Raw genomic sequence first — 22,460 nt, 5'->3', positions numbered from 1 at the left:
ATTCCTGGCTGGAGCTTCCTGTTAGCTTTCCTGCTGTTCTATGAGCCGCTGCTCTATAGCGGTCACATCCCTAATGAGAGCACAAGTCTTGCTGTGGTCAATGGATGCAAATTGGAAGCGCACAAACACGTCCTAGACTGTGTGCAGGTCGCCAGGACTGGCATGGATAGTATGGCAAGGAAAGCACGGATTGGTATTTTTGGAGGGCAAAAAGCTACCGGGAGAAGGTACATCCATACTTCGCAGTAGTCAATACGTCGTTCTCGGGATTGCTTCTTCTGACTCGAGATTGCCCTGGTATCTGGCTGATTTAGGTCCATCTCTCCAGCATGGCGTTCCCCAAAAAAATGCTGTCCTACTGGCTGAAACGTCGCTACAAGACGTCCAGACTCTACACCATAGTCCAGGGGCTGCCCCTGGCTCATCCGGAACAGCTCCAGCCCGTTCCATCTCCAGCTAGCTGAGCCATCATCCTCAGGCAAATCGCACCTAGCAGGTCGCGCCACGTGATATTTCCAAAAGATATGTGTTCAATTCTCCAGCACTCTCTTCCACACCCAAGATGAAACTTTCCACGCTCAGCCTGGCCTGGCCAGTGGTGCTTACATCCCTCGCTGTCTCGCTCAATCTCTGCCATGCATTGATTGCCGAGTCGTTCTCGGGATGGGAAAACACCCACTACTTGCGTACTGTTGATCTCTCCAGGTCGTACGTCAAAGAAACGGCATTAATCCAAATCAAAAACGTGGATACCAAGCCTATCTCCGAATACTACTTCACAGTCAACGATGGCTTTGATGCCGTCGCCGAGATTGCTGCAGTCACCTTTTCCGTCGAGCAGGGTTCTCAGAAGCTTGAGCTTGCAGGTGAGTTAGTCGGACCAAAAATGTACAAATTGGACTTGCCAATTCCAGTGGCACCAGCTTCCACCGCTGAACTCGCTATCAACACTATCTACTTGGGCTCCTTACAACCATTGCCAGCCAAGATTGGAATCAACGCCGTGCAACAACTTTTGCTTCAAGCCAATAAGTACCCATACTCCCCATACACCACCAAAGAATACTCCATGACCTTCACTGGAATTCGTAAGGGACAGGAAATGGAATTGTTCCTTAGTGAGGATATTGTGGTCTCTGACGTGCCAACCCTCAAACCAAGAGTGGACAACAAGGCGCTCGTCTATGGACCAATTAGCCATGACATCGAGCCATTCACCTTGGTTCCAATGGGTTTGTTATACGACCACAATCGTGCTTTGGGTGTTGTGGAAAACTTAAACCGTTCCATTTGGATTCCTGCCTCTGATGTTGAACAATTACCAGCTGAAGAGTACTACGAATTGACCAACAAAGGTGCTCAATTAAATACTGGGTTTTCCAGAGTTGACTGGATGAAGGGACGTTACGATGCCAGCAACCACTGGGCATTGAACCAATTGAACTTCCCATTCACCCCTGACAATTCCTTCGATGATTACTACTACAGTGACTTGGTTGGTGCTGTTTCTACCCATCAAACCTTGAAGAACACATTGGTGTTACAGCCAAGATTCCCATTGTTTGGAGACTGGCACTACAACTTCACTTTGTCCTGGAACTACAAATTGAGCAAGTTCGTCCACAAGGCCCATGACTCTCAAGACACTTACGTTGCCAAGGTTCCTTTGGTCAACTCCTTGGTGGATACTACGTACAATAACGTTTACTTGAGCTTTTACTTGCCAGAAAATGCCGAATTTGTTGACGTTTCTTCCCCAATTTCTTTCGAATCAGTCATTGTTGACAACGAATTATCCTACTTGGATGTTTCCAAGGGTCATGTCAAGGTGACTCTTCACTACAAGAATGCTATTGATGCTTTCAACAACTTGGATGTCCTTATTGTCTATAAGTACACCAAGGCCAGTTACATCTACAAAGTCTTGAAAATTTCTGGATTTGTTTTCGCTGGATTGGTAAGTTACTACTTATTGGGCTTGATTGATCTCAGAGTTAGTGAGGAGGAAAAGTAGTGTATAGAATAACGACCAGTTATAAATGTGATATCGAATTTTCCTGTAATCCTACTGATGACCCGAGTTCAGCTTAGGTAGATTATTCCACTTATTGATTTGCAATGCTCCCGTTCTCTAGTTCCAGCACCTGTGGTTTTGAGCTGGCTAATATGGTTTTTGAAGCGTTGTACCAAGTGGTACAAAGTGATATGGCTTCCTGTGGAGTTGACAGATCTGGTGGAAGACTCATTTTATGCCCATAGAGGACATGGTTCTCCTTTTTTGTTTCTAATAGTATTCATTCAATCTTGTACTCCCTTTTTAACTCTTCAATGTGGGCTTTTCTCACTACTAAATCCTCTTGCATGATCTTTGAAGCATCGACTTGGTACATGACCGACACTAGATAACGGCCGTGGAAATTGACTCCATTCAACTCTTGTGATGCTCGTATAGCGTTTTCTAGATTGTTGTACACCACAATACAAGTCCCCAAACTTGCTTGTCCCGATGATCCATCTGGCACTCGTACTTGACTGATGTTGCCGTACTTTCCAAACAAATCATATAATGCAGCTGAGGAAGTATTATAGGGAAGGTTCTTGACTAATACTATCGGGTAGTCGGGCTTGGACATAGTGCTACAAACATGACACTAAGTTGGTCTCAGTATTTGGAAGGATAAGATGTTTGGTCGTGCGTCTTCTAATTTCGGCTCCACCAGGTATGAGTTACTTGACTAAGCTTTGGAAGACTATCCATGCCTGGCTCTGGTGTAGTTAGGTGCTCCAAATGTCTCGTGGAGTAGATGGTTTCGGACTTGATATTCATCCTAAATTTCAAATATTTTGCAATTAGTGCAAAAGTTTTGTGAATCTCTTAACTCCTTTTGGGATATAGTGATCTTACCTAAATTGTTTCAAATATAATGAGAACATCTCTATAAAACTTATTGAAATAATGTTCTTCACAGCAGAACTTCGTTATCAATTACTTTGTCAAACTCGTTCCATGAAGACGGATAAACAGCCTGGCTTTGTGCATTATACAGAATTGTTTCCCCAACTTTGGTGTTGCAATACTTGCAAATACAACTAACTAAATACTTGTACCAGGTTTTAGATATTTCTGTAATGTAACCATATGGGTTTTTGACAGCTTGATTTGAGTGCAATTACATCCACGTTATCCAGTCAAGTACGTGAGTACACCAGTTTTTTTTATGGTTCTATTTATCAGCTAGAGCACTTACATCAGGCGCGGGATCACCTTCAGATAGGAAGAATTGAAGAAATTGTAACTTGGATCTATTATCCCCTTTAATGTCAAGTACTACTCACTACCTTTCAAAAGTATGCGGAGTCCTTAATATCGGTGATGTACTGCTTCTTATGGTACCAGTGGTTGTAGAAGAAAAAACATCCAGCCAAAAGCAACAACCCAAAGAAATACATGTAAAAGTTACTTCCTGCATCATCCACTTCGATGTTGACGGGAACCAGGTCGAAACGGAGCAAGTCTTTGCCTCCCTTACTCAAGGTGACAACACTAACATCTTTGATGTAGACTTCTTCGACTGGTCTGTCCATTGCACCCGTTTTCACCGAGCTGATCTTGTGGAGTGCATCGAAGCCACCAATCAACTGTCCAAACACAACATGGACCCCGTCCAAACGGGTGTTGTCTTCGATGTTGGTGATAAAGAACTGAGCTCCGTTGGTGTTGGGCCCACTATTGGCCATGGAGATCCTCCCCATTTTGTTGTGGCTGAGCTCGAAGTTTTCATCGATGAACTTTCCCGAAGGGTAGATCGAATGCCCTCCAGTTCCCACTCCACGCTCGAAATCCCCTCCCTGAATCATGAATCCAGAGATGATTCTGTGGAGGATAGAGTTCTTATAGCCGTATCCAAACGTCATATTGGCCAACTGGACAAAGTTTTCGACTGTCTTGGGCACAACTGTGCCAAACATACCCATGGTGAGGTCCCCCAACTCTTGGTCGCCGTTTTCGGTTCTTTGGGCCACAGTAAAGGTCACTTTGTGGGTGATCAACGGGTCCTTTTGCAAGTACTGAATTTCCTGGGTGGACAAAGGAGGCTGTAACTGCTGCATTTCCTGCTTGCTGGTAGACGCAGCAAGGACAGGGACGACCGCAAGGGCCATGTGGCAAAGGGAAAGGAGTTTCATTGGCGTGAATCGACACTGGCGTTTGTGGACAGAATTATAGGGTGTCTATCACGTGCCAGTATGCACGTGCACCACACCTCGCCTTTTTTGCCGGTGGCAATCAGTGGACATCAACACCACCAGCACCATGAACGGAATTCAAGTCGACATCAACCACTTAAAGAAAGGAGAGGTCAATCTCGGTACCTCCATCATGGCCGTGACCTTCAAGGACGGAGTCATCTTGGGTGCTGACTCCAGAACCACCACAGGAACATATATCGCCAACAGAGTCACCGATAAGTTGACCCAGATCCACGACACCATATACTGCTGCAGATCTGGTTCTGCTGCAGACACCCAGGCCGTGGCAGACATGGTTAAGTACTACATGCAGATCTACGCTGCCCAATTGCCTTTTGATGAAAAGCCCACCACCGAGGTGGCTGCCAATGTGTTCCAAGAAATGTGCTACAACAACAAGGAACAGTTGACTGCGGGAATCATATGTGCTGGTTACGACGACAAGAACAAGGGAAGTGTGTACTCGATTCCAATTGGGGGTTCTATACATAAGCAAGAGTACGCCATAGCTGGGTCTGGATCGACGTTTATCTATGGTTGGTGCGACGAGAACTACAAGAAAGATATGGAACAGGGCGAGTGTGTCGAGTTCATCAAGACTGCATTGAGCGAGGCCATCAAGTGGGATGGTTCTTCTGGTGGTCTTATCAGAATGGTGGTTTTGACTGCAAAGGGTGTGGAGAGAAAGGTGTTCTACCCTGACGAATACCAAAAATAATGAATGCTTATTCTATTGATGATTAGACCATTTCTAGCAACGATTAGCCAGTAATACACGATAAAAGGAAAATAGCGATCGATACTTAAGGTACTACCGACCAGTACCCCGAATGGGCCATTTTGGTGTGTAGCTGAGATTACGTAAGCAAAGAAGGATTCTGTTTATTATCTGGCATGATGACCGAGATTCTGCTAATGCCATTGCAAGCCTGAAATCATGCTAAGCAAGCCAGTTATTGATACTTTACAAAATGGAACTCTGTTCCGTAACGGACATTTCACGGAAAGAACTCTGCCAAGCGGATAGATATTACGTAAGAAATTACCAATACTCCACCTTCAGCGTAACCGAAGGCACCTGAAACCTAAGCACTCCCAAGAGGTACCTAGAACAGTGATTCGCCGAAACAAACTCTTCCAGCGTCTTCGGCAAGGCCCGGTTGAGCCACTGGGTGTGACTAATCTTCGCGGTCGCATCCTCCAATAACCGAAATATAATGAGTGAAAAATTCCGACAGTATATAAGCCCGCAGATCAGACCCCACAGGTGATAGCGACTTCTATAGGCTATTTTATTCCAGCTACTTCATTCCACGTTCTCGGTTCTCCTTTACTGGTACGAACTTACAACACTAAGATATCTATATTAATTTCACCACCATGTCACTCGACGCATCCAAGCTTACCATCACTAAAACCACCAACTCCAAGACCCCCTTGCCCAAGGAACAGCTTGTGTTCGGCAAGACGTTCACCGACCACATGTTGGAGGTCGAATGGACTGCCGAAAACGGGTGGGGTGCTCCCAAAATCTCGCCCTACCACGCTCTTAGCCTCGACCCTGCCAGTAGTGTGTTCCACTACTCGTTCGAGCTCTTCGAGGGCATGAAGGCGTACCGTGACACCCATGGCAAGATCAGAACATTCAGACCCGACAAAAACATGGCCAGAATGAACCGTTCGGCCAAGAGAGCTGCTTTGCCTCAGTTCGAAGGCGATGAGCTCTTGAAATGTATCGACGAGCTCTTGAAGGTGGACGAAAAGTTCATTCCCGAGGGTTACGGCTACTCACTCTATTTGCGTCCCACACTCATCGGGACCACCAGCAGCTTGGGCGTGGCCAAGCCTGACAGAGCCCTCTTGTTCGTGATTGCGTCTCCCGTGGGTCCCTACTTCAGTGGAGGCTTCAAGCCTGTGTCTTTACAGGCCACTGACTACGCAGTCAGAGCCTGGCCAGGAGGTGTGGGTGAGTACAAGTTGGGTGCAAACTACGTGTCGTGCATCGAGCCCCAGTCAGTGGCTGCAACCAAGGGCCACTCTCAGAACTTGTGGTTGTTTGGCGAGGAAGGCTACATCACCGAGGTTGGAGCCATGAACTTCTTCATTGTGTTCCAGAAGGACGGCAAGAAGGAGTTGGTCACATCTCCATTGGACGGAACCATCTTGCCTGGTGTGACCAGAGACTCCACGCTTGCGTTGGCCAAGGCCAGGTTGGACTCGTCATGGGAGGTCAACGAGCGTAAGATCACCATCCACGAGGTGCAGGAAAGAGCTGCCAAGGGCGAAGTGGTGGAGGCTTTCGGCACAGGTACTGCTGCCATTGTGTCACCCATCAGCAACATCGAGTTCCACGGTGCGGACATTGCCATTCCTGTCGTGGGAGGCACTGCCGGTGAGTTGACCCAGCAGATCGAAAAGTGGATCAGGGAAATCCAATATGGTGACGTGGAGTTCGAGGACTGGTCCAGAGTTATCGTATAAGGAGCCGTCTTAGGCGATTTAGGCTAAAATATACGAGAGTATAGTAACTAAAAGAGCTGCGTAGAATGAGCCCAATGGGGCAGTAAGGATAATGACTAAAACTGAATTGGGAAGCATAGAACCAGCACTTAGATGGGGCAGCGAGTTGGCCGTAAAAGCAGGCAGGTAGGACCAAATGACCAAGGCTGATTGATCATTTCGAGCCTGAGGCCGAGCATTGCCTGTAACTAATTAATGGGTAGAATGAGCATAAACTACTTGTGAGCGTAGAACTAGCCCCAGACTAATCGCATTTTTGCGGTAGTCGTTCTATAACTAACTGAAATGGGAGTAGAATGAGCCTCGTACTGAAGGTGCCTAATTGGGGGTAGAATGAGTTGAGATACCTTCGGTGGGTTTGACACCCGCCGTAAATATGTCTGATGTGGGTGGGCTGGGGGACTTGGCCCGATTCTTGTGTCTGCGTGACACTCCACCGGTTCGCTAAATCGGCCTGCAGGCTTATCTACGGAAGGCCGCTGCACAGGCTGGCATGGCATGTCCGGTTCCACAACGGTGCCGGTTCAGGCGAAACGAGGTGCAACACAATGGACGCCGAATGATCGCCATTTTACGGACGGAGACAATTCCATGCGATCTTCTGGTGCTTATTTGTGGCCCCGTCCGATGGTTCCCGCCAACCCGCGGCCCAAATTACCGTTCCTGGTGTCGACGCTTCGTTGACGCTGCTAAGCAATTTCGTTATCGACAGTGCCGCTAGAACATCTCGACAAGAAAAAACGCGAGCCGAGGCACCGCCCGACGCTGCGTCAACCAGAGAACATACCAGTGATAGCTGGTGGAGGCTGTCAGAAATGGGCGCCTGGGGGCTGTTTCTCCCAGTTGCTCCGATGTCAACAAGTGGCGGCACGTAGCACCTGTGGTGGTGGGCTCTGGTGGCACCACCCACCCTCGTATTTGTCTCCGCTCCGATTGCCTTAGAGCATGCAAGGCACATATGCGGCATTTGCAAGCTGGTTGGGACGGCGTTGCCTGGAGTTGGCGCGCCCAGGCCCCACCACGAAGTTTACGTCTGCATGGTGCCCACTCTGTGAAAGTTAATGCGGCTAAGGTTTCGATATCATCAGGTGCGCACTATCAGAAACTACTGCGGCGATTGGGAAAAGAAATACTTGGGGAGCCACTTTGTGTCGCGGTCAAGCCTCAGTTGTAAAACGGGTGTAACTGACAATCCCTGGACTCCAGGGCTGATCCCTTCAGGTACTAGCACACCCCGATAGCAAATCGCTGGTGACAGCACACGGCCGTGCCGGATAACTGTGGACAGGCCCAGACGCCCATCTTGCTAGGTCCCCGCATCCATAATAACGATCGGCGCACTGCCGGCGTTTTGTGTGACGCCGCTGATAAGCATGTTTGACGCACAGCTCCTAGATTGGTCAAGCGGCATTGGTGTTTGTAGGCGGGGGTTATCTAAAGTGTAACCGGGCGATCTCACCAATATCTGACAGGGCCTGTAGCGCCATGACGCCTAAACAATAGGCCGTATATAAACCTCGGATTCGCTCCCCAAACCGTTTTTTCACCTAATCTCTCTCTAGCTCAACATGCCTGAAAAAGAGTTAAACTACATCCGGAGCGCCAGCTCCTCCACCGAGAAAAACGGTGGGGTCCACATAGACGCCTTCGAGCAACAAGACTCACAACAATTAACTGGTTGGGCCAAGTTCAAGGACGGCTTCAAGAGAGCCGACGCCGGTGAGATGGGCCTCGACCCAAACTTGTCCCAGGCGGAAAAGATTGCCGTGATGACTGCAAACTCTCCATTGTCCAGATCTCTTAAAAACAGACATCTTCAGATGATTGCCATTGGTGGATCCATTGGTACTGGTTTGTTTGTGGGTTCCGGTAGCTCTTTGAGAACTGGTGGTCCCGCTGGTATGTTGATTGCTTACATCCTTATCGGTACTATGATCTACTGTACCGTGCAGTCGCTTGGTGAATTGGCTATTACTTTCCCTGTTTCTGGTGCTTTCGTCACCTACAACTCTAGATTCATTGACCCTTCTTGGGGTTTTGCCATGGCCTGGAACTACGCCTTGCAATGGATCGTGGTGTTGCCTTTGGAGTTGGTGGCAGCTGCCATCACATGTAAGTACTGGAATCAGGACCTTAACTCTGCGGCTCTAGTGGTGATCTTTTACGTGTTGATTGTGGCCATTAACTTCTTTGGAGTTAGAGGTTACGGTGAAGCCGAGTTTGTCTTTTCCATCATCAAGGTCTTGGCCGTTACTGGTTTCATTATTTTGGGTATCGTGCTTGTCTGCGGTGGTGGTCCAAGAGGTGGCTACATCGGTGGTGCCCACTGGCACAACCCTGGTGCCTTTGCCAACGGTTTCAAGGGTGTCTGTTCCGTCTTTGTTACTGCCGCTTTCGCTTTCAGTGGTACTGAATTGGTTGGTCTTGCCGCTGCTGAAACTGCCAACCCTAGAAAATCTTTACCAAAGGCTACCAAGCAAGTTTTCTGGAGAATCACCTTGTTCTACGTCATTTCCTTGACCTTGATTGGTTTGTTGGTTCCATACAATGACAAGAGATTGTTTGCTTCTTCCTCTGTCGATGCCAGTGCCTCTCCATTCGTTCTTTCCATTGTCAATGCCGGTATCAAGGGTTTGCCATCTGTGATGAACGTCGTTATTATGATTGCTGTTCTTTCCGTCGGTAACTCCTCCGTTTACGGTGCTTCCAGAACCTTGGCCGCCTTGGCTGCTTCCAACCAGGCTCCAAAGATCTTGGGTTACATCGACAAGCAAGGTAGACCATTGGTTGGTATTATCGTACAATGTGTCTTTGGTTTGTTATGTTTCATCACTGGCTCTGACAAGTCTGGTGATGTTTTCAACTGGTTGTTGGCCCTTTCTGGTTTGTCCTCCATCTTCACCTGGGGTTCCATTAACTTCGCCTTGATCAGATTCAGAAGAGCTCTTCACGTTAAGGGTAGAGACACTTCTGAAATCAGTTGGACTTCGCAAGTTGGTGTTTACGGTGCTTTCTACGGTCTTGGTATGAACATCATCGTTTTGATTGCTCAATTCTGGATCGCCGTCTGGCCTTTGGGTGACAAGCCAAACGCCGAGAACTTCTTCATGTCATACTTGAGTGCCCCTGTCGTCTTAGTGTTCTACCTCGGACACAAGATCGTCACTAAGAACTGGACATTCTACATCAGAGCCAGAGACATCGATATCGACACTGGTAGAAGAGAATTGGACTTGGACTTGCTCAAGCAAGAAATTGCCGAAGAAAAGGAGTTCCTTGCTTCCCAACCATTTTACAAAAGAGTGTGGAATTTCTGGTGTTAAGAACACTACCGGAAACTGGTTCTCTGGTCAACTTATTATACTCACAATTAATTAATTTCATCGACAACTTGTAGAGCCAGTGTAGGCAAGAGGAGGGTGTTTGACGAGAGAGATGCCAATTATGGAGGCTCTGGTTCAAAAGAGAGGGTTTATTTATTGATTAGTGCGGAGTTTCTGTTTCGAATGAGAGAGTTCATTTGACGATCACCACTTATTATGGGTTCAAAAAATAACTGCTCATCTTGACACCAGTGGGCCCATGCGTATATCCGCTGGAATGATAGTGCAGTGTGGACGAAAAAATATCCAGCCGGAGCAGAACGGACCATTGAATCTGGCCAATGACTTCTGGTTTTGCCACCATCGGGACTAGCTATCAAAGTTGCAGGTTAGTCTATCTAAAGATAACGTTAGAACGGGCTTATAGAGCTCCGGGAAAATGAATATTCTACAGTCAAGGAGCACCATATTTTCTGGAATATGCATGAAATAGTCCCACTAGGAAGAGTACATAAGCTACAATTCTGCCAGTAGGCCCCATAAACCTGGCGAATCACGTTGCGATATCATTCAACTATCCTAAATTGCCACATTTCCACTACAATCTATTGTTTTCCCGGCTTCAACTGCCTGGAGTGCTGGTGGCGGTGAAACCTTAAAAATCAGAGGCAGGCGAGTGCTAATTTCTTTCGGACAAACTTCCACTATAGAAGCTTATCTCAAGGTTCTCCTGAGCAATTTCCGAAGCCAGAACCCAATAATAATAGACCTAAGCAGGGTTACGCCCCGATACTTGAGAGACGAGGCATAGCAGCTTCCCATCCAACACCGTATTCCTGGCAAAAACAGGTCCGTCAATCTGGCAACTACTCTCGTCAGACGTCAGCATCGTCATCACCTCTATGCTTACCTACAATGCTCTGCCATCGTCAACTACCATTGCTCGTTAGTCCCAGTTTGTTTGGAGCTCTTGCTTCCACACACTGAGGCCTGCATACACCCCACTATATACCGACCATCCCGCATTGATGTGCTTCTCACCACTCATCTTCAATGCAAGCTAATTCCACCCAGATCTCCAATCGCATGTTCAGAACACAGAAGGTGTTGACTGCGTTCATCTTGGCGTGCCTTATCCTGGTACTCGTCCTTCTTATGGTCCATTACAACGTGAAATACGAGGGGGAGATTGGCCAAGACAGAGCTGCACAGTCACTAGTGGACAAGGCCTTAAGCTGGAACAAGGCCGATATTGAGAGCACGATGGGCTAGATGAACTAATGGGGAGCTGTACTCGATGAGAATATGGCCATGCGCTATATGAATGCATGGCTATATTGCTATATGCTATGTGGTTATATGACAGTTTATCAAGTGGAGTCTCTAGCAATGGCTGTGCCACGCTACGAATGCCACTATGGGAGGACCATAGCCAATGTGAAGACCACAATGAATTTCTGGAAGAATCGTGTGTCCGCTACGGCATTGCAATGGTTGAAAAAAATTCTGAACGATTCGTATCCCTATCCTACCTGAAATTACACTTGTCCACTGAGCAAGCATTTATGAAATTGTATTTATGCCCGAATAATCCTATTTAATGTCTTCTACTGGTGAATTTGACTTGAGCGAATTCTCCATTTTTGCCTGAATAATATTTAATGACTTCTGTTGGTAATTTCTGATTCTCCAATAATAGCCACTAACTGTAACTAAGAATGACCTTTCAATGTATATTTTTCCAGACATTTCAGCCTGGCAACCCATCCTCCTAATAGTGAAGTTGGGATGTCAGACAATCAGCCTGGCAACTCACACTCCCTTCCATAATGCCTTCTCTAAGTAGTCACCTTTAGGTTTCTCCTTCAACAAACCAATCATCATCAACTCAAAACATGACTGGATGAACCAAGAATACGTCAACTTGTCCCATTCATCCTCGCTAACTTCTTCACTGCCAGCTAAATTGGATAAATCGCTTTTTCGCAATGATTGCTTGAAGGCCACGTAAAAGTCGTAAATGTTGATGGATACAGGTGCTTCTTTATAAACCCTGAAAAGTTGGTTGATGATAGGGTTCACGAAGACATCTTGGTTACTAGCTGGGACTGTTGGCAATTCTTCTCCGAATGCCTTGCTTATACCAGATGCTAATTCTTCCAAGTCTGTTCTCAAGTATTCCTTGCAGTCCTCTAAACTTGCTTCCAAAGTGCCTCTCAAGGGTGGCCTGATCAAGTTGATCATGAGATTGTCATATTTCTCTTCGAATATGGGCATTTCGTATTTAGTTTTGGCTGAATCACCATTGATGGTAAATATTTCAAAGAATAATTGCTCTTCGATCGATTGGTTGATGAGCTTATTGTGGAGATACTCTTTGACGCAGTCTTGAACGCGGACTAATAATGACTTGATTGAGTTAGACTTCGCAATCTCTTCTTTGACACCAGTGAACTCTCCAATGAGCACCTCAGCTTTATCGTCGGAAACATCACCTCGACACACCACCAAATCATCAGTATTCAACACTTCTTCGATAGAATCAACATTCATGGTGGTAATTGACTTTACGAGATCGTTCAAAATCACAGAATTGATCAACTTGTTCGAAATTGCTAGTTTATACAATTCGAACTTTGATTTAACCCCTCCGTTTATTGCTTGTAGTCTGAACAACAAGTGGACCAAGTTCAAAACTGCTAACCTGTACTGTTTGAACTGACGTTTCGCTTGTTGGAACAACTTTTGAATTGCCTCGTTGGAGCTGAGTAGACTGGAAATTTCCATTCGATCCTCTGGGGTTTTTATTTTGAATAACTTCTCTTCGACGTATCTCTTGAAAGAGGCTAGTTTACGAAGAGAGCCAACATGTCTATCGGTTGGCTCTTCTTCAAGAAGCACTGAAAGTGACAGGTTGTAAAAGTGAATCATATAACAAAGCTTGATTTCTGAAATGAGCGAGTCGATGGAATTATTGGCTGATTGGAAACGTGTATGAATAATGGATGTTAATAACGGCGAGGGCATGAGTTCCATTGAGGAGTCCAATTTTGGCTCAACTTTTTGTGAGAGGAAGAGTTCCTCTAGAATTTGTGGCCCTACTCCCTTGTCGTCACTTTCGAACTTGTAGCCGTTCATAACCAACCGACTCTCGTTGTTGAAGTTTCCGTTAATCCAACTCCCAATATTGTTGCACGAAAGACCAACAATCAACCTGATGGGCAAGTCAATTGAGTATGAGTAGATGACCTTGATGAATTGGTTTATAACCTGATTGTTGACTGAGGTGGCGTCCTGAAGAATAATGACAATATGGCGTCCTTTTCCGTTCTGCAAGTACCAGTCGAAAAGAAAGTCAAGATCGTAATTGACTCTGCTGTCCTTAGTCTTTGACAGGGAGCCAGCTGTGGCATGAGCTTCCTCTTCGATATCCTCGTCTACATCTTCGTCTGGATCCTGTACATCTCCAGCCTGGCCCACTTCATTCTGTTCCTCGTCATCATCGTCATCATCATCATCATCGTCATCATCATCATCCTCTTCTTGAGAATCAAACTCTCCCTCCTTTTCCTCCACCTTCAAATTGGACGAACTTGCACCAGCACCATCTTCTCGTATTTGTTTCACCACTTCCCTCATCGTGCTCTTTATATTTCCACATATCTTGCTGGAAATGTTGACCACCTTGTACTTATCTCCGACGTACTTGTTGAACTCATTCATCACCCGAGCATTGTTGGCGGTGTTGGAACTCAATTGGAGAAATGCAATCTGGAGCTTTCGCCTTTGGTCGGGACTAGTTTCGACGAATTTATCAAGCTCTTTGAAAAGACCAGTGTTGGAGTTGTTGAGGATCGAGTGTATCTTGGAACGATGCCTGTCCCAGATCGTATTGTACAAGCTGTAACGCTTTTGCACAAGGGTGTCTAGTTCGGTTCCATGATCGAGTGCCCTGAATGGTATGCTGTGGGCAGCGTGTCCATTTGACTGCTTTGGCAGAAGACGCCTGCGCTTTGGCTGAATCACATAATGGGTCTTTTGAGCATTTTCCGTGGGATCACCCCATGCCGTCATCGTGGAGTGTTGATTGATGTAAGAGTATGGTTAATGCTGGTGATGAACTGGATGTTTGATCACGTGTCACATGTCGCGTGACCAAGACTCGAATCTGGGGAAATATGGGCAATGGGTGGGTTTTTGGACGCTATGAAAGGGCTTAGGGGCCTGTCACAGATAAATGCCTGATTTGACGGCGTAACGCTCAAGTTTTAACAAAAACTCTGGTTTTTGTGCCAATAACCTAATTTTCCTGTCAAGCCAAATTTCTCCACCGAAATCTGAACCTCAATCCAATTATTACGGTTCTGACCAGCCTATATAGACTAATACCAAGTTTCTGGTCCGATAATCTATATACAAGGTGGTTTTTAATTCAATAATACTTTGGCAAGTAATTGTCGGTTCCCCATGGACTGGATATCTTTGTTGTACTGTGAAATAATCTGTAATCCTGCAACACCGATGCATTTTTCTATAGTGATTTCATCTCCTTAGAATGAACCCTAAGAAGTCTAATATTTTGCTTACCCAAAAAAACTGATACTGGCTTGTTCTATTCTGATGATTATGATAAGTTATCCCTAGTTTTTAGTTTTGAAACCATATAAATTTTGAGAAGGCTATTGAACAAGGTCAACCTCATAAATTTAGGTGAAAGGAGGGTTAAGTTAATCAACTTTGAATTATCCTCACGACTGGAAACACCCATCTCGCTGAGGCATTGCGTGGGATATGCTGACATGTACTAAGGAGAAAAATGATAATACGTAGAGTTGAGTCATATTACGTAGGATATGCTCTACATGAGTTAAAGATAAAACTAAATGCATCAATATAGCAGAATCATGATATTGAAACATGCTGAAATCATGAGTGTTACGAGGGATAGCTAGGTAATCCCCATTCGAAACCGTAATTTTGTACTAAGCCAAGAGCGTACCTCGGACTTTACAATAAGCGAAGGTAATACCATAGACTTCCGTAAAGCAGAGCCGGTCGATTGTAAAATGCTGTAGAAGCCCATGATTAAATTTATTATAAACGGCTGACAATAATGGAGTGTTCTCTATTGCAATTGGCGTATAGGATACCAGGCTAGCTCTAGCCAGATACTTGGAAAGCAGCGAGTCATCTGGGAGTAGATTATAATCTACAATAAAAAANATATATCTAACTGACAGGGGCGTACTGGGAATTTCTGACAAAATTGCTAATAATAGAGCATTCGTAAACCAAAAGCGTGATTTACGGGGAAATGCTGTACGAAACCGCTCACGATAACCACCTGCTTCCGCCTGCCAGTTTGACACACGCATGCATCGCAGCCGTTGCACCGCATTACCACTACCACTACCAATACCAATACCACCAACTCCTCTTCTCCACCATTCCCCTCTCCGCCCTACCCCTGCACAACCACCTATCGAGCTGTGCCCACCCGCCCAAACCACCTGCCAAAACCTTCCATGCCGCACCCCGTTGTTCCACCCGATTACCCCTTCCAGCCACATATTCCCTGGGGCCTGCCAGTAGTTGACCCCACTCGCATCCCCTTCGAGCTCCGTTTGTACCCCTCAGCCAGGCTCGCCCACACCATCCCTGATCAGGGTCTGGGCTCCCCCCACCACGATACTGTCCGTTCCTCCACTACACAATTAGGTGATTGCTATCCTACCTTCATACCTTCATATCGTGGTGTCTGTGTCATCTGCCATCCCAACTGGCCACTGCCACTCGTTCCCTGCGGTGTCTGTCTGCCCCACTTCCCCAGACCACATTCTCCCTTCTTTCCTAATCAGGCGCGCAGCAGAACAATCTCACTCCAGCAACTATATAAACTGCTCCCCTTCCACGAGTGTGCACCGCAATGGAAACCCTGGATCTGGATAGCCACCTCCGTAGCAGAGCCGCTGCTCGTGCTCCCAGCCGTCCTAGCTTCACCACTAGTGTGAGCGCCACGCCTGAGCCAGATACCGCACCAGCCAACTCCGAAGACTCGAAATTAGCCGCTCACAGCGTCCACACAGCCAAAACACCCCAAACTGCTCCCAGATTGCCCAAAAGGCCCTCTCTGAGACTCCCCCTGCTCCATGTGGCCCCCCTCAACACGCCACTCCAGGCACGCCTCGAGACATTGGGCGTGATCTGGCACATTGTGTCCATTCCCGTGTTTGCATGCTCGTTCCTCGGGTTTCTCTCGTTAGGATGGGTGTTCTGGTTGGTGGTGATCCTCCCCTACTTCATCTGGTGGTACGGCTTCGACCTCCACACCCCCACCAACGGAAAAGCCGTTTATCGTGCCCGTAACTGGATCAAAAACTTCATTGTGTGGGAGTGGTTTGTCAACTACTTCCCCATCCGCGTACACAAGACGTGCGAGCTCGAGCCCACATTCACTGACGTGTTGGTGGAGAGCGAGGAGCCGGCTGACGACGAGGAGGATCTCATCTCCGAGGACTCCCGCACCTTGATCGACAAGATCTTCAAGAAATTGGGGCTCAGCAAGCGTCTTAACGACATAGACTCGTCGTCGCCTCCACCTGGAAACTCCAGCTCCTTGACTCCCACCAAGCTCAAGAAGTACAAGCGTTTGTCAACAGGCCCCAGGTATATTTTTGGTTACCATCCGCACGGAGTCATCTCCATGGGGGCAATGGGTGCGTTCGCCACCAATGCCCTTCGGAACGAGCCCTACGAGCCTCCAATGAAGTGGTTGAAACCATTCTTCCACGATCCTTCCAAGGGAGAACGCATTTTGCCGGGTCTCGGCAATGTTTTTCCCTTGACATTGACCACCCAGTTTACCATCCCGTTCTATCGTGATTACCTCTTGGGTCTTGGCTTGAGCAGTGCTTCTGCCAAAAACATCAAGAGCTTAATCAATAATGGCGACAACTCCATCTGCTTGGTGGTGGGTGGGGCCCAGGAATCCTTGTTGAACGATATGGTCACCAACCAGTACAAGGTGGGTTACGGGTACAAGGACAAGAGGTTGAAAAATCCAGATAAGACTCACCATATAGACGAAAAGCCGATGGGCACCGTGCAGGGAGACGATACAACCATCAAGATCAAAAATAACCAATCTCAGACCTCGGAAGAACAGGAAGAGTTGACATTCACAGGAAAGCCCGTCCCCACAAAAAGACAAATCCAGCTTGTTCTCAACAAGCGTAAAGGTTTCGTTAAGCTTGCCATTGAGCTAGGAAATGTCTGTTTGGTTCCAGTATTTGCATTTGGTGAAGTGGACATTTACAAGTTGAATATTCCAAAACCCGGTTCTTGGGGCTACACTTTTCAAAGGTGGATGAAATCTACTTTCCTGTTCACCCTTCCATTTTTCAGTGCTCGTGGTGTTTTCATTTACGATTTTGGTATTGTCCCTTACAGAAACCCCATCAACATTTGTCTTGGAAAACCAATCCACATTCCAGCCAACTGCTTGGCTGACTATAAAGCTAAACATCCCGAATTTGAGAATTTGGATGCTGTATCATCAACAGACCCAAATCACCCCGACTATGACCTGCAAAAGGTACTTAGGTCAAGATCCATAACAAACTTGTTCAAGATCAACAACCAGCCCAAGAAGTCTTCAGTGAAGACCAAGATTCCTCCTGAATTGTTGGACCGTTATCATAAATTGTATATCGACGAGTTGAAGAGAGTGTACGAAGATAATAAGGAAAGGTTTGGTTATGGAGATGTTGAATTGGTCATTAAGGAGTAGACTCACCCTTAGTAGCCAACAGAGTTGCACATTTCTAGATAGCTCTGGAGCATGAAATGCAAAGAGTAGCTCGCTATTCGATTATTTATTTTACTCAAAATGACTGGACATATTTATTTAAGAGTAACTCGTAGATTTTAGACTTTAATGCCCTGCTTCTCCAGGAAGACTCTGTTGTATTAAACGACACCTCAATTCAGGGTTCAGAAATCGAATCGTCAATCTAAATAACAAGAAGATCCTGAGGAGGTTTGCTGAAGTACAGTATTAGTCACTCTCTTATTTCTCGTTGCTTCGTGTAAAGAGAAGAGCATTAGCTATTAAACTGCATCGACATGAGAATTCTACATAATATTGAGAACAATTGCTAAAATCTCATCCTGAACAGCCAACTATTAGATTCCATAGCTTGACATATACAATCAAGGAAATTTTCCTTTAAGTCTATTTTTATTGAGCATGACCAACTATATACAATTATGGATCGACCTGTAGTTCATTGACCATCCGTGATGACTTACTTCCGAATTCGACAGTTACCGATGCAAAAGGTCTTGTCATAAATGCCAATAAAAAAAACGTCAAAACTCATTAATCCCTAAGAAAACCCATCAAAAATATCATTAATACTTATGGTTTGAACCACTTCCTTGTTGTCATTTGGAATTTTGCCCTCTTCCTTCAACTTCTTGTATCTTTTTACTAACTTGCGGTCAACCTTCTTTCTGGTACCCCCAGCAACTTTTTTGTAGAAGGACTTGGTATCGGATAAAGATTGCTCGAAATCCTTGTACTGTCTGATATCCTCATCTTTTAGGTCTTGCTCCTTCTTTTCCTTTTCAAGCATGTCTTTTTCCCACTTTTTGAAGCCGTTGATACCACCGTTCGAGGTCTCGAATGGTGGGATGCCAAACAACTTATCTCTAGGAAAAAGCTCCCACAAGTAGTCGTCTTCGATATCATTCAAGGTGTTATTCATGTTTATCATTCCCAGAAGGGACTTCTTGAGTGCGTGTTCAGGCATTGGTTGAAGGGTGTTGGTATCTTGATCATAGTAGAGTTTAATAAGTTTCAATTGCGTCTGGTTGGCCTCTTCATCCTCCTCGGACTTCGAGAACTTGTCGAGCTCACTTACGAGGGCGCGATCCTTTTCGGTGATGAGATCCTTTGTCTTGGGCTTGATAAACTTATCTGGAATAGCGAAATCCACGTATCTTGGTTGTTGTTCTGCATCTGGATTGTACTTCAAGTTCATGCTGGAGTACAAATCCTCCAGGCTTTGAGAGAGGATTGACTCAGGAACTTTGGGGAACTTGGAGAAGGGAATGTATGTGTTTGGATCAGGGGTGATTGTTGATGTAGTCCTTGTGATATCCTTAGCCAAAGAAGTTCCTGTGGTGGCATCTCTCTTTAATGCTCTCTTAGATCTAAGAAGTTTCGTCTTGTCTTCGGCTTTCAGACGATGTTTGGTGGTCATACTTGATGCAGAAGTGCTTTCTTGTGCTTTGGCATGCTTGTTCTTGGGGTATACTGGGACCCTTTTTTTGGGCGTCACTGGTGGCAAATCTTCTGGGTCTTTAGGGGATTTGGATGATATGGACCTAAAGATGGACCTGGTGGGCTGAAATGACGTCCGTAACGGAGGACGATGAGAGAGATAGTGTAGCATGGGTGGATTGGTGTAGAATGCTGAAGAAGCCTCTTTTCTGGACTTGAGTGATTCATCACGTGCATCATACCACGTGCAATCACCTTTTGTGTCATCACAACAAGTAGAAGGCTTTGGGGTGGTTTTGGGGATTCAAGTATTTATGCGCAACATTTCAGCTTGCGTTCACTAATTAAAGCAGGTATGATTAGCTTCTCTTTCATTGTATATCTTTAATTGTATATTCATTTGGTGTCTAAAATTATATTCAATTAGTTTTGTTGGTTTTTCACAAATTTTGGATTCTCTGATTGTTGCCAACATGCAAATAATGCTTGGGCCAATTATTAACTTCCACCATTAAAATATATTACAAGACCCGAACTGCGCCGGAGACTACCGAATTCTCTTACCATCTGATGTCTACAACAACTCTGCCACCTCCTTCCTCAGAAATAACCATAGTTCACATGTACCACGACCCTGGGCTGTCTACAATGCCAGGGGCACTCTGCAGGTTACTCCCGCAGATTTACAGGTTGCGATGATGTCAACCACCATCAGCCTGCCCACATGGTGAAAGACGACCCAGGCTTCTTTTCGCCCAGACTAATATTTAAACGTGCTAGCTGTGCTGTTTTCCATACGTCAGTCGAAAGCTTTCCAATTGCCATTGACGTTTCTGAGCTTACTGTTGTTTCACAAGTCACACCAGCCGTTCTCTACAAGTCCTACATCACTCGTCAAAACCTTTTCCAAGATGTCACTTCATCGTGAAAACGCCCAAGGAAGTGCTGAGCTCCCCAGCACCTACGATGGCCCAGTGACTTTTGCCATTATCGGAGGCACTGGACTCTACAACCTCCCCAACCTCAAGCCAGTGGCTAGACTCACTGTTTCTACTCCATGGGGGTTCCCATCGTCGCCTATCACCATCAGTGTGACTGAAAAGGGCTTCCCAGTGGCTTTCTTGGCCAGACACGGCCAAGCCCACGACCTTCTTCCCACGGATGTACCAGCAAGAGCCAATATTGCTGCACTCAAGAGCCTTGGAGTCACTGCGGTGGTTGCGTTCTCGGCTGTGGGTTCGCTTCAGCAGGAGATCAAGCCTCGTGATTTCGTTGTTCCAACCCAGATTATCGACAGAACCAAGGGCAACAGACCTCTGACTTTCTTCGAGAAGGGATTCGTGGCCCATGCCATGTTTGGCGAGCCTTTCGACCTCAAGTTGAACCGTTTGATTCGCGACCACATCCCCAAAACCGGATTTTTGGAGGCTGAGGACAAGAAGGGTGTCGTTCCCGTGCTCCACACCAAGCCAGATGACCGTGGAGCCGAGGATCTTACTGTGATCTGTATGGAAGGACCTCAGTTCAGCACCAGAGCCGAGTCCAAGATCTACAGATCGTGGGGAGGTTCTGTGATCAACATGTCGGTGTTGCCTGAAGCCAAGCTCGCCAGGGAGGCCGAGCTTGCCTACCAGATGATCTGTATGTCCACAGACTATGACTCGTGGAACGAGGATGAGGAGCCAGTGACAGTAGAAACTATTGTGGGTAACTTGAATGCCAATTCCGCCAATGCCTGCAAGCTTGCAGCTGCGTTGATCGAGATTGTCAGCGAGCATGGTAAGGACTTGGGAGCCGAGTTGAAAGGCAGCATGAAGTTTTCTGTCAGCACTGCCAACCACAGCTTGAGCAAGGAAGTTTTGGCGAAGATGCACTTTTTATTTCCCGGCTACTGGCCCGCTCACTGATGGCTTAGATCTAGATGTTGCCGTGGATAGAAGTAGATATGATAAATTAGTATGACTTCAGTAGAAGGTAATGTAGAGTACCAACAGTAGAAGGGTAACATAGAGTATCCCAGTTAGAATCTGAAGTTGCTTCAGATATGATAAAAAGTATTTATCGGCAGTATCAATGCAGTATGCCTTCTATTAGAAATATCAGCAGGACTGAGATAAAGGGTATTCCAGTCAGAATCTGTAGAACTCAGATATGGCAAAGTAATATCGGCAAGGGTAAACTGTAGTATCAGTAGAAGCCAGCGCAGAGCTAATTCAGTAGTCTGGGACCGCGGGTTAGCTCGGAGTTCCCATCCGATAATTTAAGGTGCCCTGATAGAGATATGATATGATGCAAGCATCTATCCGTGGCAGGGACGGCTCTACAGTGTGCCGATCAGTAGTATACCAGCAAGACTAACGCGTAGAGTGTTGCATCCGTTAATCTAGATGTTGTTTGTCATTGGAACTCAGGTATGGCAAATTAGCGTGCAACCGGCTAATCTGTAGAGTGTGCCATAATTTAATCAGCAAAGGAAGGCTAGCCTCATAGCACCCAATTCGCTAATCTAGACGTTGTTTGTGGAGAGATCTCAGATGATAAGCAAGCATGCCGTGCGCCAGGGCCAATTACTAGTACGAATCTTAATCTGTAGAGTTTCCATACTATGTGGAAACTGTTCTTGCAGGGAATTAAGATGATAAACAGTATCTATCGGTAGTACGGTTAACCTGCAGAGTGTGACAGGATATCAGTATTCAGTAGTAGTCACCTCAGAGTGTCCATCAGGTGGAATTGGATGTTGCCCTGGATACAACTCCGATATCGATAGTATCTATCAGTAGTAGCAATGGCTAACCTGCACGCTGTGCCATCTATGGTAGCGAAGGGTAACCTGCAGCGTACCCATCCACGGCGCTAATCTATGAGATCTGAAGCAACATGCAACCAACTACAACTACCCCACCAGCAACTATGATCTAACCTGTGGACCCCAACTACAAATTGGCCCACAACCCCACCACCAGTCACATGATAAGAGGTGCTAGGCGGTGATACGCGGCCAGGGACTGTTCCGCTTGCAACCACTGCTGCTGGCAGCGCCAATCCTACGGCATTGCAAGCGGCGCTGATACGACACTCAA

The 22,460-nt window shown here is 46.3% G+C and overlaps 11 protein-coding genes across 11 annotated transcripts; 7 read left to right on the top strand and 4 right to left on the bottom strand.

Moving 5' to 3' along the window:
• Positions 1-562: 562 nt before the first annotated feature.
• On the top strand, positions 563-2,014 carry OST1 (dolichyl-diphosphooligosaccharide--protein glycotransferase subunit; the record flags this gene model as incomplete). The annotated part of the gene is made up of 1 exon (XM_020208952.1): positions 563-2,014. One exon carries the CDS (start codon positions 563-565, stop codon positions 2,012-2,014), a length of 1,452 nt encoding a protein of 483 aa, XP_020066641.1.
• A 280-nt stretch (positions 2,015-2,294) lies between these two features.
• CANTADRAFT_19151 (uncharacterized protein) lies at positions 2,295-2,633 on the bottom strand (the record flags this gene model as incomplete). The annotated part of the gene is made up of 1 exon (XM_020206417.1): positions 2,295-2,633. One exon carries the CDS (start codon positions 2,631-2,633, stop codon positions 2,295-2,297), a length of 339 nt encoding a protein of 112 aa, XP_020066640.1.
• A 359-nt stretch (positions 2,634-2,992) lies between these two features.
• On the bottom strand, positions 2,993-4,182 carry CANTADRAFT_24433 (uncharacterized protein). Its single transcript, XM_020207114.1, has one exon. The coding sequence runs from the start codon at positions 4,159-4,161 to the stop codon at positions 3,343-3,345; it is 819 nt and encodes a 272-aa protein (XP_020066639.1). The 5' UTR covers positions 4,162-4,182; the 3' UTR covers positions 2,993-3,342.
• Positions 4,183-4,296: 114 nt separating this feature from the next.
• PRE3 (proteasome core particle subunit beta 1) lies at positions 4,297-5,150 on the top strand. The gene has a single exon (XM_020207113.1). It carries the CDS (start codon positions 4,313-4,315, stop codon positions 4,964-4,966), a length of 654 nt encoding a protein of 217 aa, XP_020066638.1. The 5' UTR covers positions 4,297-4,312; the 3' UTR covers positions 4,967-5,150.
• Positions 5,151-5,628: 478 nt separating this feature from the next.
• On the top strand, positions 5,629-6,729 carry BAT22 (Bat22p; the record flags this gene model as incomplete). Its single annotated transcript, XM_020209204.1, has 1 exon — positions 5,629-6,729. One exon carries the CDS (start codon positions 5,629-5,631, stop codon positions 6,727-6,729), a length of 1,101 nt encoding a protein of 366 aa, XP_020066637.1.
• An 887-nt stretch (positions 6,730-7,616) lies between these two features.
• On the top strand, positions 7,617-8,106 carry CANTADRAFT_24429 (uncharacterized protein). Its single transcript, XM_020207112.1, has one exon. The coding sequence runs from the start codon at positions 7,727-7,729 to the stop codon at positions 7,940-7,942; it is 216 nt and encodes a 71-aa protein (XP_020066636.1). The 5' UTR covers positions 7,617-7,726; the 3' UTR covers positions 7,943-8,106.
• A 230-nt stretch (positions 8,107-8,336) lies between these two features.
• On the top strand, positions 8,337-10,091 carry GAP2 (amino acid permease; the record flags this gene model as incomplete). Its single annotated transcript, XM_020209220.1, has 1 exon — positions 8,337-10,091. One exon carries the CDS (start codon positions 8,337-8,339, stop codon positions 10,089-10,091), a length of 1,755 nt encoding a protein of 584 aa, XP_020066635.1.
• Positions 10,092-11,903: 1,812 nt separating this feature from the next.
• Positions 11,904-14,165, bottom strand: ORC3 (origin recognition complex subunit 3; the record flags this gene model as incomplete). Its single annotated transcript, XM_020209025.1, has 4 exons — positions 11,904-12,199; positions 12,236-13,472; positions 13,572-13,648; positions 13,697-14,165. 4 exons carry the CDS (start codon positions 14,163-14,165, stop codon positions 11,904-11,906), a joined length of 2,079 nt encoding a protein of 692 aa, XP_020066634.1.
• A 2,065-nt stretch (positions 14,166-16,230) lies between these two features.
• Positions 16,231-17,880, top strand: CANTADRAFT_41673 (diacylglycerol O-acyltransferase; the record flags this gene model as incomplete). Its single annotated transcript, XM_020208877.2, has 1 exon — positions 16,231-17,880. A coding segment is annotated over one exon (1,650 nt), but the record flags the coding sequence as incomplete, so codon positions are not given.
• Positions 17,881-18,197: 317 nt separating this feature from the next.
• CANTADRAFT_24426 (uncharacterized protein) lies at positions 18,198-19,687 on the bottom strand. The gene has a single exon (XM_020207109.1). It carries the CDS (start codon positions 19,547-19,549, stop codon positions 18,479-18,481), a length of 1,071 nt encoding a protein of 356 aa, XP_020066632.1. The 5' UTR covers positions 19,550-19,687; the 3' UTR covers positions 18,198-18,478.
• A 601-nt stretch (positions 19,688-20,288) lies between these two features.
• Positions 20,289-21,284, top strand: MEU1 (S-methyl-5-thioadenosine phosphorylase; the record flags this gene model as incomplete). Its single annotated transcript, XM_020211346.1, has 1 exon — positions 20,289-21,284. One exon carries the CDS (start codon positions 20,289-20,291, stop codon positions 21,282-21,284), a length of 996 nt encoding a protein of 331 aa, XP_020066631.1.
• Positions 21,285-22,460: the final 1,176 nt, after the last annotated feature.

This window comes from Suhomyces tanzawaensis (genome assembly GCF_001661415.1).
Source record: "Suhomyces tanzawaensis NRRL Y-17324 unplaced genomic scaffold CANTAscaffold_1, whole genome shotgun sequence".
NCBI classification, from domain to species: domain Eukaryota; kingdom Fungi; phylum Ascomycota; class Pichiomycetes; order Serinales; family Debaryomycetaceae; genus Suhomyces; species Suhomyces tanzawaensis.
Note: the sequence above shows the minus strand (reverse complement) of the source record. Positions and strands in the feature narration are given on the sequence as shown.

Coding starts and splice junctions, on each gene's coding strand:
- CANTADRAFT_24433 (XM_020207114.1), bottom strand. CDS start 4,161: ATGGCCCTTGCGGTCGTCCCTGTCCTTGCTGCGTCTACCAGCAAGCAG.
- PRE3 (XM_020207113.1), top strand. CDS start 4,313: ATGAACGGAATTCAAGTCGACATCAACCACTTAAAGAAAGGAGAGGTC.
- CANTADRAFT_24429 (XM_020207112.1), top strand. CDS start 7,727: ATGCGGCATTTGCAAGCTGGTTGGGACGGCGTTGCCTGGAGTTGGCGC.
- CANTADRAFT_24426 (XM_020207109.1), bottom strand. CDS start 19,549: ATGCTACACTATCTCTCTCATCGTCCTCCGTTACGGACGTCATTTCAG.